General features: G+C 37.2%; 1 protein-coding gene across 6 annotated transcripts in view; it reads right to left on the bottom strand.

Moving 5' to 3' along the window:
- The window catches only part of KDM3B (lysine demethylase 3B), a 68,725-nt gene that overhangs the window by 47,115 nt on the left and 6,098 nt on the right, over positions 1-15,512 (bottom strand). For 2 of the 6 annotated variants that reach the window (XM_056811354.1, XM_001376127.5), the window contains exon 2: positions 1,531-1,698. Coding sequence is in view for 1 of the 6 variants with exons in the window: in XM_001376127.5 (XP_001376164.2) it covers positions 1,531-1,698 (168 nt within the window). In the remaining 5 variants the exon portion in view is untranslated. Of the gene's footprint in view, positions 1-1,530; positions 1,699-2,218; positions 2,237-5,269; positions 5,287-9,576; positions 9,832-15,075; positions 15,257-15,512 lie in introns of those variants that run through there. The other 4 variants (XM_056811353.1, XM_056811356.1, XM_056811352.1 and 1 more) reach the window with 4 other exon arrangements.

The following is a 15,512-nucleotide window of genomic DNA, read 5'->3' as shown; positions in this document are numbered from 1 at the left end:
AGTGGATTAAGGATTTGGTAACATATAGAATGCTTACCTGAACAGACCCCAAAGCTTTCATTTGTTCATGAAATTCTTTTGTCACCATCTTATAGAAAATGAAGGTGATTTAAAGCATTTGAAGTCCTGTTAATTCTATTGCTCAGTCACCTAGCTGTCCCTACCTACAATAACTTTTCAAATATAAATTGACTATAAATGTCATTCAAAGCTCTAATGAAAGAGGTAAACTGAACAAATTATGGTATATGAATGTAATGGATTACTGGGTCAAATGTAATGGAATATTACTGGGCCATAAGAAATATTGACTAGGAAGAATACACAAAAATATGAGAAAATGGAAGTGATGCAGAATGAAGAAAGCAGAACCTAAGAAAATCCCCACCAACATACATAGTCATGAAAACTATGGAAATAAAGATTACTACTATGGACAGAAACAACTCAGAAAACATACAGAAAAGAAATGCAGAAGGGGTCTTAGAAACCAATAGGACAATTTTATTTCTATCTTATTAAATAAACTTTTAAAAAATCTAGGAATAACAGAAGTTTTGGGATAAGTGTACAATAATTTACAATTGTTTTCTTTTCAATCAATCTATTTGCTTATAATTATCAGTGGAATTAAAAATAAAATTTTAAATAAACTATCATAAGAGGTAAATTACATTTAATTGCATTCCCAGAACAAATAAAAAGGAAAAAAGAACTTGTTCTAGTAATAGAAACTATTTCTCACACTGACAATAGGTCACCAAAAGTTTAAGGTCCAGGTTTTAAATTTGTTCATGAATTTAAACTTAGACCATAAAACAAATTATTTTTAGTTGTTGTTACTTTTCATCTAATGTTTTCAAAACAGAGTAAGAAAAAAATACTTGCCTTTAGAATTAAATTTTGTTTATTACATCCTACCTTAGATTTAGGAAAAGGGCCTAGTCTGGTCATTTAACTGACAAAGGTAACTCCCAGGAGAGTAATTAGCTACCAAGGTATATTTGCACCTTCCCAGTTTTCCAAACTTCCCTGAACTAGAGAATTGCCTGAGGCCCTGAGAGGTGAAGTCATGCCCTGACCAGGGCCACAGAGTCAAGTGTCAAGGGAAGTCCTCAAACCCAGGTTTGTCCAACCTCTGAAGGTACTAATGCCTTAAAAGGGGAAATATTGAATCATTAAAAAAAAATCTCCTTCAAAGATAATATACCCGTTTAAAAATTTTTCTCCAAGTGTATTGAAGATAAAAAAATTCCCTATAGATCAGAAGTACTAAATATAAAAACTTTCTGAGCACACTTGAGAAAAGATTTCCTATTAGTACTTGTCTTTGTCCTTTAGAAAATTATTTGACAACAAAGTCAAATTTCTAAATTATGTAGACTGATTCTCAAAAAAATGGCTGTTAATAAAAACCTCACACAAACAGTATAGATTTGGTCATCCCATCAGACACCTGCTACAAATGAACACCACCACATCATACTCAAAAGGCAGAAGATTAAATCAGTTGCTGCCCACTATACTCACCAGAGCTGGCCACTGTGCAATTGAGACCCTGGTCCCCTGGAGGAGGAATGGATCCTTTCGAGGAGCCCAGACTAGGGAGCCTTCTAGCAGCAGCACAATAACCTCTTCAGCATGGACTTTCACCCAGGAGTGTTGCTTCCAGTTGCAGCCATCAAATTCCACAAATATCTGCCATAGAATTCAAAAAAAGGATTTAAAAGCTCTGTTTCAGAATTTCTTCATCTTACACAAATCTTTTGTGTTCTGCAAATGGTTAAAGAAAAAATTTAAGTTCTTTTAAAGTCACTTTAGAAATCATTTTAAAGAGTTACTGAGCATCATTAAATGACACAGAATACGATTTTCCAGGCCCATTTTATCACTTAAGAAACAGAAGCACAGACCCTGACAACCAGAGATAATAATTCTCTGTGGGGGCTGCACAAGAATTTCTGATTTTCCTCTTTCTTCTCATCATGTCTTAAAGTCAATGAACAATTTTTAATGTAAGCATTATATAGGCTTTATTTATATAATGTAAGCATTATATAGTCTATAAAAACCAAGTTTAGGTTTTAGCTTCTAAATCTCTTTCTAGATTTCTTGACAAGATTACAGGGTGAATCAAAACTCTCTGTATGCCTATACTGAAAATGATTTACAAGAAGGACATGTGAAATTATAATAATTAATAATAAATAATAATTACTGTTGCCAGTAGTGATTATAATCTGTTGGCCAAGGGATGCTGTAGTCACAACAAGGCTTTTGCTTCTTCCCTGAAGAGACTCTTTTGGTTTCTTAAGATATAGCTAACTGGAAATTACTACATGAAAACAGTTCATACTAAAGCAGTTTAATAAGCTGCTCCCCATCCCATAGGCTTCTGGTTTGGGCTCCCAATCACACAAGTCACAAAAAAGTGTAACTGTGTAGATATGAAACTAATATAGATAACAATCTATTCAGTACGTAGTACTGAGTAGCTAAGCACCTAGAAAATTCCTAGTAAATACTTATTGATCAATGTTATTGAAAAGTTGTCTAAACAATAAAGTGCTATATGCAAAGTTCTAGTTTCCTGATACTCTATAAAGTATACTGCATACTATGGGCCAGGATTCCTATTTCCATTGCATGTAATTTTTCAGGGGTCAAACAAAAAATCCAAATGTCGGAGGTGGGAAGAATAGCAGTTGGATTCATTTAACAAATATTTACCAAGCCATCCAAAAGGGAACAAAAGGAAAATGACATATGGTCATTGTTCTCAAGAAGCCTACTCACTTTTATCCCGGCCCCCATGTTGAACAATCTGCTTCTCTACCTATTCTTTTGCCCATCTCCTCTATTATTCATCACAGGCCACATTGGAACAAACTATTCCTAACCAAAAGTTCCTGCTCTCTCATTCTTATCCTCCCCGACTCTATTCTATCTATGGCTCAACTCCAGCCCTGCCCTTTCCTGTACCCTCTGGGATTCCCATTCCAGAATATATAAGCTTTCCTTCATTCTGGATCTCTTTCTCTCAATTCCTTCCAATCACTTGCTTGTCCCCCTAAAGACAGTGCATACCAGGCTATCCTCTCTAACACTGGCTGTACTTTCATTCAAATCCTCCTATACAATGATTCTGGGGTTGTTGAAATACTTTTTGCTTCCTGCTATCACTGCGAGACTCCCTTTTTGCCACCATAATTCAATAACCTGTCTTTCTTTTAAGTTTAGTCAATTAAATATTCTAACCTGTTAATTCTCCCTTCTTTCTTAAGGAACTGGGGCACCTGGCTGGCTCACTGTTGTCTTTACTTCTTCAACTTGAACCTTCATACCAAAAGACTTCATCTTCCATATTGACTGATATCCCCTCAAACTTCCTAATCTCACTTCTTCAATTTCCTTAAATCCCATGACTCACTCCTTCAGGACACCTTATTCACAAATAGGGATCACAGCCAAGATGTCATCTTATTTACAACTGTTTTACTTCCTTAATAAAAAACTCTTGACATTCTTCTACGTAAGCAAAACCTCCTTTCACATTCCATCCATCTCCATGCTTTACCCTTTTAAAACCTAGTCTTCATTCTCATCACAACTTCCAATCTCCTCAAACTTTTTCTACTGGGCCATGGCATGGCAGTCCTTTTTGATTCTCCACCTCATATTCCAAATATTCCAACCTTTTATCTTTCTTCTCTCAAGGTTCAGATATCTTCTAGAGCCTCCATCCTATAATCTCATGTCCCTCCTTCCATCCTGCTTCTCCCCATCTTCTGAGTTTCCTGACTAGATATAACTTGGAGAACAAAAATTTTTTTGTGCTTTTTTTGTGGAGGAAGGGAATAAGGTTGGGGGATGTTTCTAATCTCTTTTCACATCATTGATGATTTTCTGAAGGCTTGAGAAACAGCACATTAGTGGGGAAATGGGTTAGGGAATATAACCACTGCTTCATCTAATCATCAGCAGAGAATTGTGACTTCCAGGAGGGAAAAAAAAAAGAATAAGTATATGAGACTAGGGGGTGGGTTAGGTAGAGGGAAGGATTTACTAAGGACTTTTTTTTTTGGGGGGGGGGGGAAGACACAAATGTTAAATTCATGAGATTGTAATTTACTTTTCTTAAAAGGTAATAATTAGTATGGGGGGGGGTTAAGTAGGTAGGATTAAGTAGGTAGGAAAACAAACCCTTTGTCTTCCAGATGTATGGGCTTCTTTAGAGCTTCACCAGTTTAGAGAGGGGAAGTTTAGTCAGTGAATATAATTTGTAAACTGTGTGAACCAATGGAGACTTGCTCAACTTTAGAAAAGAGAAAAAGAAACTTCTGATACTTTCTTCAACCAAAGTAGAGTAACATTTTTATATTTAAATAAATAAATATAAAAATTTATATTTAAAAGCAAGAAAACTATATAGGGTATATGTACATAGATTCTGGTATGGTTGTGTATCTAGAACTTCTTGAAAAGGATTAAATATTTGTGGCCATTATAGTAGCCACCAGAGAGGCAGAGCAAGTTGGAAAGTATGGTCAAAAGTACAGAGCTCCTGCTAAGGAGAAAAGAGCTGTTTGAAGTAGAAGGAAATTGGGACAAAAAAAGTCCATTTTGGTGACCGGCCATCTTTTATTTCAGCTTGTGGTAGTGGTTGAGTTTTTTGACCACTTTCTTCCTCATCAATTTAACAGGAGGAATCACAGAGTAAAAGCAGAGGGAACCACTAGGACTCTTGGCAGCTGTGGTTTTAACAAGTACACATTGAATGAAGCACACATCTATGGGGAGGAGGGGTGTTGGGGTAGAGGTTAGAATGTATGAGTTGACTGATCAACTTAACCACATTATAACTGACAAGGTAGGGAAGGGTTGTGAATGTTTATTTTTTGGCAGGATTAGCACATCATTAAAACAGATCTTTTGAAATATTTAAAAACAAAAAATAATCTATCCACCCTTGGTGGACCTTGCTGCCAAAGAATTTTCTGAAAGTCAAGACAGATACATGCATCCGTAATACAAGAATCCCACTCCCCCAACTCTCCCATTTTCTGAACTTCCTTTATGAACTGTCAAAAGTACCAGCACCTTTTTAACTACATTTGCAACCGTCATTCTTGACTCCTTTATCCAATCAGCTGTCAAATCATGTAAACTTTCTCTAAATCATCTTTAGAATACTATCATTTTCTATAGTCATACAATTACTAACATTCCCATACTCTCCGCCCCCCTGGTTAGTCTCATTTCCTTTTACCTGGCCTACTCCAATAGCCTTTTTTAATGGTCTCCATGCCTCATGTCTCTCCCTACTTCAATCCATCTTCCACACAGCTGTCAAAGTTGATTTTCCTTTGTGTAGGTCTGATCATGTTACCCTGCTTCCCCAATCAATAAACTCATGTAGCTCTCTACTGCCTGCAGTATCAAAGAGAAAGTCCTTTGACATTTAGATATTCTCAACACTTGGTCTCTTTCTACCTTTCCAATCTCCTACTTCATTCTACTTCCCGATATGCACTCTAAGATATAGCAGTCCTGGCCTACTGGCTATTTCCCACATTAGATGCTCCATTTTTCCTTGGTGACTTTCCACAAGCTATTACCTGGAATTCTCTTTTCCTCCTAATCTAACTCTTAGAATCCCTGGCTTCCTTTAACACTTATCTCAAACACCAGTTACTCCAGGAAACTTTTCCTGATTCCCCTAGTTGCTAGTAATATGTCCTGTGAGGTTTTCTTCTATCTTCTCTGTATTAACTTGTATTTTCTGATTTATGTACTTATGTTGTTTCCCCATATTAGAATGGAAGTTTGTTTAAGGCAGAAACTATTTTTGCTTTTTCTTTACATTGCCAGCACTAGGGATGGGGAAAGCAACAATCATTTATTACATGCAGTAAGCAATGTACTAAGCATGTTATGCCATCTCATGTAACCATGCAGCCTCATAGGAAGCCTGTGATGTTTTGTTGATTAATTCTTTCTCTGAAATTTATGATCTCTAATTTCAGTTTGTTACAAAACCAATAGCTGTCAGAGGTGACACAGGAATCCAGGGCTTCTTGGCTTTGAGGCCAGTTCTCTAATCCACTAGGAGCAGTGATGGTGAACCTATGACGTGGGTGCCAAAGATATCACATACAGTGCTCTCTGTGGGCACATGGCTGTGCCCCGCTCCTTACTAGAAAGGCAGAAGGACTTGGATGGAGCTGTTCCCCTCCCCATTTCCACTGAGTCTGATGACATTTCTCATACTCCCTGCCCCTCTGTCCAGCAGCCCAAAGGGAGTACTTTCTCCCTCCCCTGTGTGTGTGGGGTAAGGGTGTGTGTGTGTGTGTGTGTGTGTGTGTGTGTGTGTGTGTGTGTGTGTGTGTGTGTGTGTGTGTCCAGCACTCTACCATTAAAAGATTCACTGCACTCTATCATGCTTCATTACTCTCTAACACTAATATACTAATCTAAAACTCATACTAAAATCTAAGTAAAAAAATAAATAAAAAACAACATTTGTTGGCACATAATATTCTATTATAGTTATTCTGGGGAATTGAAAACAATAATCTAAAAAAATAAACTTTAAGGCATTTTCTACTTTCATTTCTAAAGAACAGCAAGGATACAGTTGAAAGAAGTCACCTAATTTAATGTAAAGTCAATTACTTCCTAACCTCTCTGAAAATTGAGTATGTAAGTATTGAAGGTTGGCTGAGCTCTTGGCAGACTCATTTTTAAAAATAAGCACTGACTCAAGATTAAAGCCTCAGATAATTATCTCATATCTAAGACATATAAGGAATTGATTGAAATGTGTTAGAAGTATTTCCAATAAAGAAATGGATAATGAACAGTCTAAAGAAAAAAAAAGAAAGAAATTCAAGCTATCGTCAACTAGATGAAAATAGTCCAAACCACTGATAACTGGAGAAATGCAAATTAAAGCAATTCTAAATTTCTACCTTATATCCATCAGATTGGCAAAGACAATGGAAACTGAGAACTGCACGGTGGGAAAACAGGTATTCTAATGTACTATTTATTGACAGAGTTGTGAACTGGTCCAGTCATTTTGGAACTGTTACCATCAGTCTTTCAACCCCACAAATCAGTAACCTGTTTGCTCCTTTAATCCAGAGAAACTATTACTAGCACTATATACTCCATTAAGATAAAAGAAAGAGGAAAAGACCCAATATACACACAAATATTATAGCAGCTTTTTGTAGGGGCAAAGAACTAGAAATTAAGAGTGCCCATCAAACTGGGGAATGGCTGAACAAATTATAGCAAATGAATATAATGGAATATTACTAAGTTGTAAGAAATGACAAGATGAACAATTTCAGAAAAAAAACTGGAAAGATCTACATGAACTACAATGAAATGAAAAGAACCAGGAGATTAATTATATAACAGCAACAACTATAAATTATACAGAAAATTTTTTTTAAAAGACCCCAATGCAATGGTCAACCATAATCTCAGGGAAATGAAGCTGAAGCAAAATATAACACATACATTTTCAAATAGAGTCAATGTGGGAATTTTTCTTGCTTAACTAAGCATATTTTTGTTATATAGTTTCCTTCTCCCCAAAAGTGGGGATCGAGGGGACAGGGCAACCAAAAAATGGGTAGAAGTCATTGAAACATGAAGACACTAGGAAATATCACAAGAAAGATGGTTTTGAAAACTATATGCTGAGTTATTACACATTTTAATAAGATTTATTTTATTTAAATTAATAATTCTTTCCTGTTTTATATATATGGAAATGCTTATTTTATTTTGTATCTGTAAGGTTTGGAAATAAAATTAAAATTTTAAAATAAGTGATATAAAAACAAAAAGCATCAATTTTTTTAAAGATTGATAATTAGAATTAAAATGCTGAGCTTTTGATGAGTTAATAAATATTTGCTGAATATGCATCTAATGCCAAGTTTAATTCATATCTAGAAATAAAGGTCTTAGTGTACTAAGACAGAAAACTTTTATACAGAAGATAAATGATAGTGGTAGTATGATCATAGTTTAGCCATAAGTAAAGATAAAGACAAAAGTAGTCAATTGTGTATAGATCAATTTATAAAACACTGAAAGCAAAATGAAAAATTCTGGTGCAGATATGATCAAAAGAAATGGTCTGACATAATTCAAAAATTAGCACTGTTTCTCAAAGAGAAGAGGCAACAGTATACTAGAACTGGGACTTGGGGACCAGAAGTCGAGTTATCTGAAGAAACAGAGTAGTGCAACTTTTTTGCTTTTACTTATGAGAGACCCTTTCAGACTAATTTGGCTTAAGCATTTTTAAATCAAATGAGAAAAAAGAAGTTTTGAAACACTGCAGTTTCCTAAGAAAAAAAGTGTGTGTGTATGTGTGTGGAGGAGGCGGGGAACAAAGAGGAAAGCACAGGTCTTCCAAAGTGACATAGTCAGAGCAATTTTTGGTTCTAATTTTCACAAGGCTTGTCATTGAACTACAACTGATAGCAATGCTTTCCTTCCCAATCTTCTCTACATTTCACAACAAAAGGGAGTCTTTCAAAATATCTACCTAAAAAACTGTGTAGCAAACTGAGACAATGATGGAAGAAAAGCAATTTTTTCATAGCATCATATATTTGGAATTGGAAGGAACCTCTGGGAGAACCTTTATTTTTGTAGACTGCTTCATCTCTTTCACTCTTCTCCCCTCCACAAAACTTAGCTCAAATATTCCTTAACAGTGTTGTGTAGGTAGGTACCTCATGGATAAGCTCTAAAATTATCTGTACATATTCAAAACAAACTCTCTTGAACTTAATCCTCTTCTTCCAAAGTACTCCAAAGACTTCCTGTAGATTATTCTAGTTTGTAAGTTTTTACCCAGTTTATGCAGAAGGCATAAGATGGACTCTTCCTTTTTCTTCCTTTCTTCCCCTATTAAGAGGCTACTAAAGCCCAACTTCAAAAGCAAACCAACCACTAGCTCACTTGAGATTAGTAACTAGAATTGTAAATTTTTTTCCTTTTCTTGACTCACCAAAATAAATATTAGTTTATTTTGGCGAGTCAAGAAAAGGATTAAAATAAACTTTTGTGTTTTGAGAATCAGGAATTCCAATGGTTTAAAGGACATTACAAAAAAAAAAAAGCATAAAGAAAAAAACCCAAGATGGGATAGCCATCTATCAACTGAGTTACATATAACTGATACTGACACTGACAGATAAATACCTATACTATACTGGTATTCTTACAAAGTCAAGAGAATGTAAGAAAACTCCCAGGTCTTTTAAGTTATCTCTATGGCAAGTTTATGAATCAAACAAAATGGATAAATATGGGGGGTTGCAGTATGCCTACCTGGAGGTATTACCAAATCTATATAATCACAAATCCATTTGAGTATCTGATAGTATTATGAGGAGGTATTTTAAAGGCAAATCTTCAATGTTTCCAAAATAGTGTGAAAATTGTACTTATCCACTACGGCAATTTTATATCCTAGTCTAATTAATTTAAAAACAATATCCCAGAAGAAGATGATGGAGGAAATTCCCAAAGGGAAAGTCTTACCGTGATGGTCTCTGCTAGTGGTAAACACCCTGGAGGACTCTCAACACTTTGTACCAATTAGGATGCAGAAGTATAGTTGATCTTAGCCAAAGGCTAATGAAGATCATATCCCAGGATAGTTCAAAGAAGTGGATTCTTATGTGGTGGCAACAGCCACTTTATGGTCTTGAAACAGGGTTATATAATCTCAGAATGGAAATGGAGAATACAAGAAGTAATTTATTTTAAATAAATAAGCAGTCATTGCTAGCTCAGGAAAATAATTCACTTAGCAACCCTGATCCAGAAAAACGATCTAAAAGAATCCAATATAGAATGATTTTAGTAGTCTCTTCTGACATGATCCTACCATTACTAGACAAATCCAGAAGCAACCCTGATTGTAAACCCTGTTGAAGTAAGTCACTGTTGAAGTAAGTCACTGAAATTTAAGTTTCAGAATGGGAATGCCTTTGGAAATCCAAATGAGACTTACCCCTACACAGGCATTAGAATTTCAAATCAATCAGCATTTAAGTGCCAATTACCAACCTGGAGTCAGGCTAGGAACCGGGAACACAACGAATAAATAGACACATATATATCAATACTGCCCCTACCCCTAAGGAGTTTGTAACTGGAGAGAACCCACACATATACTAATAGGTAGATACTATGAAATTTGAGGATGTAGAAGCAGAGCTTCCCACCTGAACTGAACCTTGAATGAAGCTAAAGATTCTAAGGGAAAGAACTGAGAACACAGTGCATCTTAAATATAGGAGAATGACAGGCTGTGCAAAAGTACAGAGGGAGGAGACAGAATGCCATATTTAGGAAACAAGAGTAGGCCAATTTGCTAGAATGAAGAGGAATAACTTGAAAGTTTGGGAGGCAGATTACAAAGGGCTTTAAGTAATGAGTACATTTTATCTTAGAGGCAAAAGAAAGCCCCTGAAGATTTTTGGACAAGGGAGCAGTAACATGATCATTGGGAAAGATTTGTTTTGGAAATGTTTTGGAAATGCTTTGGGAAATACTATTTGGGACATTTTACAGAGAATGGATTGAAGATTGGGAAAGACTGGAAACAGAGAGAACAGTTATCAAATCAAGCTATTACAACAGTCTAGGTGATGAGAGCCTGAAGAAGGATAATTTGAGTTGGAAGAGAATGATAAAGGTAATATTATCGGAGGAAGCACTGATGTGGCTGTGCAAATGATTAGATGTTGGGATAAAGGAGAGGAAAGAGTTAAGAATACCTACACTATTATGAAAATGAATGAATCAGAAGAATGATGTCATAAAAAATAAAAAAGGAAATTATAGGAGGTAGAAGAAATAACTTTTATATAGGTTTTGGTATATGTATTTCCCTTTCCTTAGTCCTTCCTCCACTAAATATGCAAATTAAGCTTACATTTATTTGACATACAAGATGTCAAATAAGATAGGGAAGATAATTCAACTGCACCCCCTTTTGGTGAGGAAAAAAAGTTGCAAAACTTGATGACAGAAATATGATCTGTAAATGCAAATGAGAAGGGAATCCAGCTTAGAAGCACCTATAGGATATTTCTCTCAATGGAGAAGAGGTATAGAAAGTGAATGATTATTGAAAATGAAATCAGCCCAGGCCCAAAGATTAGAGGTTAGATAAAGTCCAGAAACAATAAGCTCCACAAGCTTTAGATAACAAAAGTCCACCTAAATAGGTTAAAGCCTTCTCTGGAAATCTCCCCGGAAGTAACCTATACTTTTAAAAAAATTGTTTTAAACGTTTAAATATATTGCAAATATAATTAGGGTAGTGTTTTATATACATTAGGCTTTAATTTTGGAAACTAATACATTAAAGACAAGAAGCAAGTGATATCAAGTAACAGAATGTGTAGATGGTGGATGGAAGAGTCTGAATGAAAAAAAAAATCACCTAAGAATGGGCTAGTATGTGTTTAATATTGTCCATGCTCTGACAGAAGAAAGCTGTTCTTAGTTTACTTCCTGCTAACAACTTCAAACCACAAAGTCTCCTCCCAGGCCATCATCTTCACCTCCTCCCCACAGGGCTCCACCCCCCAAAACACCTGGGACTCCAATAGTTGACCTTTTGCCTCCACCTCACAACCAGGTTACAACCGCCAAAGAAAAGCTAAACCTCCTCCCCCCTTCAACTCTTTTCAGCTTCCCTCTTAAGTATAGTTTTCCCTCAAAACAAAGTAAGGTCCCGGAGGGCAGCGACTGTTTTGCTTTGCATTTGTATACCCTGCCAGTTTTGAAAGCTGCCAGAATAAATGCCAAATAAATGTAATAGCTATCTTGTAGGCAGAAATTCAGTTTAAGTAGAACAAGTTAACACAAACAGGCTATAAATTAGTTTGATATCAAAATATTTTCGTGACATCCTTTTTTTGTCTTCATTTTCTACCCAGCTGTATTGGTATGGACTTGACTTATCCACCCCGAGGAAACTCATCAACAGGAAACTAATCATCTTACTAGACAGCTTTCAGCCTAGGTCCTCAGTACCTAGTGATCAAAGGGCAGTTAGTAGTAAAACAAAACAAAACAAAACCCTCCTCTCAAAGTTTTCATTTAAAGAGGGCTCCCAAGTCTGGACCACTCTTATTACTTTCCTTTCCTTTTCCTTCTCCTCCCCCTACTTTCCAGCTTCCTTTTGTGTGGGTGGTCTTTTTTTCATTAGACGGTAAACTCCTGGAGGGAAGGGATTGTCTTTTTCATATTCCTATTCCCGGCATTTAGCACAGTTCCTGGCACATAATAGTCCCTTAATAAATGTTTACTGACTTTCCTTTTTTCTTTTTTGCTACATATTCAACCTTTTAATTTTTTAATTTGGTCTCTGGAGTTGGCTTATTCTCCAGGTAATTGGTAAGGAGTGACTGGTCTGGGTAGACTATCCAACCAAGTTCACAGTAAGCATAGCTTCCACTGTAAGTTAATAAATAACATTTGGGTTTATAAATCAGTCTCTTAGGAATTTAGATTTTATGATTCTGAGCATGACTGTTTCTAGGTGGAGATAAAAGGGAGCTAAATTTGAAATTCTATGGACAAAGTGACTCCCCTTGCACCTTCCTAAAAGGCATTTACTACATGAAAACCTTCTTGGAACCATTGAACAATAATCTTCATTTATCTACACAAGAAGTAAAGGCATTTTGGAGTCTTGAAAAACACCAATTTGTCAAAGGCAAAGGAAAACTGAGAAGCAGCAGCAGGTGCTATGGCCCCCAGACCTTCTGGCAGAAAAGCCTAAAGGAGCCCACCCCAGCTGTCGTTTAGAGTGCTACTGACAAATGAAACTGACATATAACCTTCTAGTAGAAGAAAATTACTAGGCCTGATCTCAGAGGTTCTTGAGGAATGAGTATCATTGGAAGCACTTCGAGAGATGCCAAAGAAGATCAGTCAACAGAGAATATTCTAGGGTAAACGAGAAGTTATAATAATTCATTCACTCATCTAACAACCATTTATTGAGTACCTACAACATGAAAAAACAGGAATGGAAGAGATACTGAACAACCCTTCTGAAATAGTAGAAGAGAAAAAGGAAAGTCCAAATACTATTTTAAAAAATTACTTAGCTATTCAAGAGCAGCATCTGATCTGACAGAAATTAGCATTAAACAACCCTTACAAGGTAACAGAGTGCCTAAAAAAATGCAACTAAGATTTAAATGTATAAAGCTAAAAGACACAGGTTTTTATGGATTCATTTTTCATCTCAGGGAAGAATATAAACTTCCATGTTGTTTTGCTACTACTGAAAGAAGAGTCTTACCTTCTGAATAATTTCAGTATCGAAGTTTATTTGGAAATTTACACTATCATTTGTGCCTAAACTTGAGAAGAATGTTTTCAATCACTCCAGAACCTTGTTCAGTCAACTCTCAATTATTCATACTAAATAGGGGAGCTCTGCTAAGCATCACTCAAAACTAAGAACTCCTAGAAAACATCTTAAAAATAACAGAAAGAACATGTGACCAATCATTGGTCTGCTCTCTACAAACTCCACCCATGAGTACAGGAAGAGCACTTGTGATTGGTGGGTGGATATGTTTACTACAGTGTGGTGTTTACTACTGTGTGTTGTACAACGGACATGCAAATTAGAAAGGGCCACAAGCCCAAGACCTAAAAGAAAAAGAATGGTGTATAAACAAGAAATTTTATCAGGAAGGAAGATATAACATACAGTTTAAATTCTATATATCTTCAAATTACAGATATGACTCTTATCACCAACATTATTACCATGACAATGGTAAAGAGTGGAAGAGCAAGAAATATTTTGCAAGCTAGTCAAAATTTCCAGGAGTTCATTTTTATGGGAATTTTTAAAACACTAAAACCTGTTTTAGCTTCATGTGGAGCTCCACTGCTAGGTCACAATGAAGTTTCAAAGTGTATACTCCAGTTTCTCTAATTACTGCAACTTAACCTACTCTATGGAACCAAGTCTATGGTCTTAATTAATAGGTGCTAGGCTTACTCAACTTGCATCGAATATCCAAATCCCTCAGAAGACATGCAAATGGACCATTGCTTCAAAATGAAAGATAAAATACATGGCTAACCCTAATTCATCTCTTACACTGGTAATACAACTTGTAAATAAGAGTTAAAATGAAGAGATGTGGACCACTCTGTTCCCAAGGATCTTAAAAGGCAAATTGTGATGTCAACCTCACGTCCAAGTGCTGAGTGAAGCGAATACCGTCTCCACTTTGGGAACTAGATGTGAGGGGAATACTTGACACTATTTCCCTATGTCAAAATATGAAACATGATCACAAGAGATCTCCCTCCAAATTCCCTACTCTTTGGTCTCCTTTCCATGTACATACCCTGTATTTAAAAAAAAAAAGAATCCCTCCAGAATCTCAGGGACTAGTCATCTAATAGCAATTACAATCTTGTTCGACAGCACCAAGGCTGAGTTTTTAAAAGCCAAGATTACCAAAAAGCTACACAACAAATAAAACTCCAGAACTAAATATTCTACAGCGTTTCCCCTCAAAACAGCACTCATAAAAGATCAATTAACTATATAATATTTATTTAGTTATACTACTCCCAAACTTAAAAAATCAGAAATAATTGTTTTAAAGTTAATTACAGATAAATACATGAAGGTCCAAACTACTCCAGAAAACTAAACTTTCAAAGCATGACGTTAACTGTCACATACCTCCAGAGGCACCCCCCCCCCAATTTCACATGTTAACCCTACAAAAGTGAAGCCGCTTTGGCCAGCCAGGGGGAGAAAGTGGGAGGGCCTGCAGAAGATCCAGTACAAGATCCGGCCGCCCCTGGACAAAACCCTAAAAACCCTCATCTTCTAGCTCCCAGGCGGCCGAGCTCGGACGCTCCTAACTTGGATCACTAATCACACCCCACCCCCAACCCCTGTCCCCCAGGATTTCTCTCCAAACGGCAGAGGCCAAACCAAAGTTTAAGCCAAAACAAAAACACAAAACCCAGAACCTCTCCCGGGGCGGATGGGAGCTGGGTCCAGGAGCAGGAAACAGAAAGACTCGGCGACCCAACGGGCCCAAGGGAGAAGCGGAAGCCCCAGGAAGCCACCGGGCCGTGGCTGCTGTCACCCTCCAAGAAGCAGGGCGGGTACGAGTCCGTCGCGGCCGGTCAGGGGTTGCGGGCCTCCTCCGAGTCTGGCCCGGCCACTAGGACGAACCTAGCCCCACGCCCGCGCCGGCCCCTGCCCTCCCCCGCACGCTTCCCGAGCTCCGGGGCTGGCCGAAGGCGGCGGATGGGGTGCGGGACTCCCGGAAGGGGGATCAGGAGAGAGGAGCCCGAGCTCCAAGTCCTCCCAGGGGGAGTTGCCGGCGGAATGGGAAGCAGGGAAGGGGATGCAGGTTCGGGGGCGCCCGCTGCCGGCCGGAGCCCGGAGGCCCAGTAGGGCC

The sequence above is a fragment of the Monodelphis domestica genome, chromosome 1 (genome assembly GCF_027887165.1).
Source record: "Monodelphis domestica isolate mMonDom1 chromosome 1, mMonDom1.pri, whole genome shotgun sequence".
Taxonomy (NCBI): domain Eukaryota; kingdom Metazoa; phylum Chordata; class Mammalia; order Didelphimorphia; family Didelphidae; genus Monodelphis; species Monodelphis domestica.
This window is presented reverse-complemented; position numbering and strand designations above follow the sequence as displayed.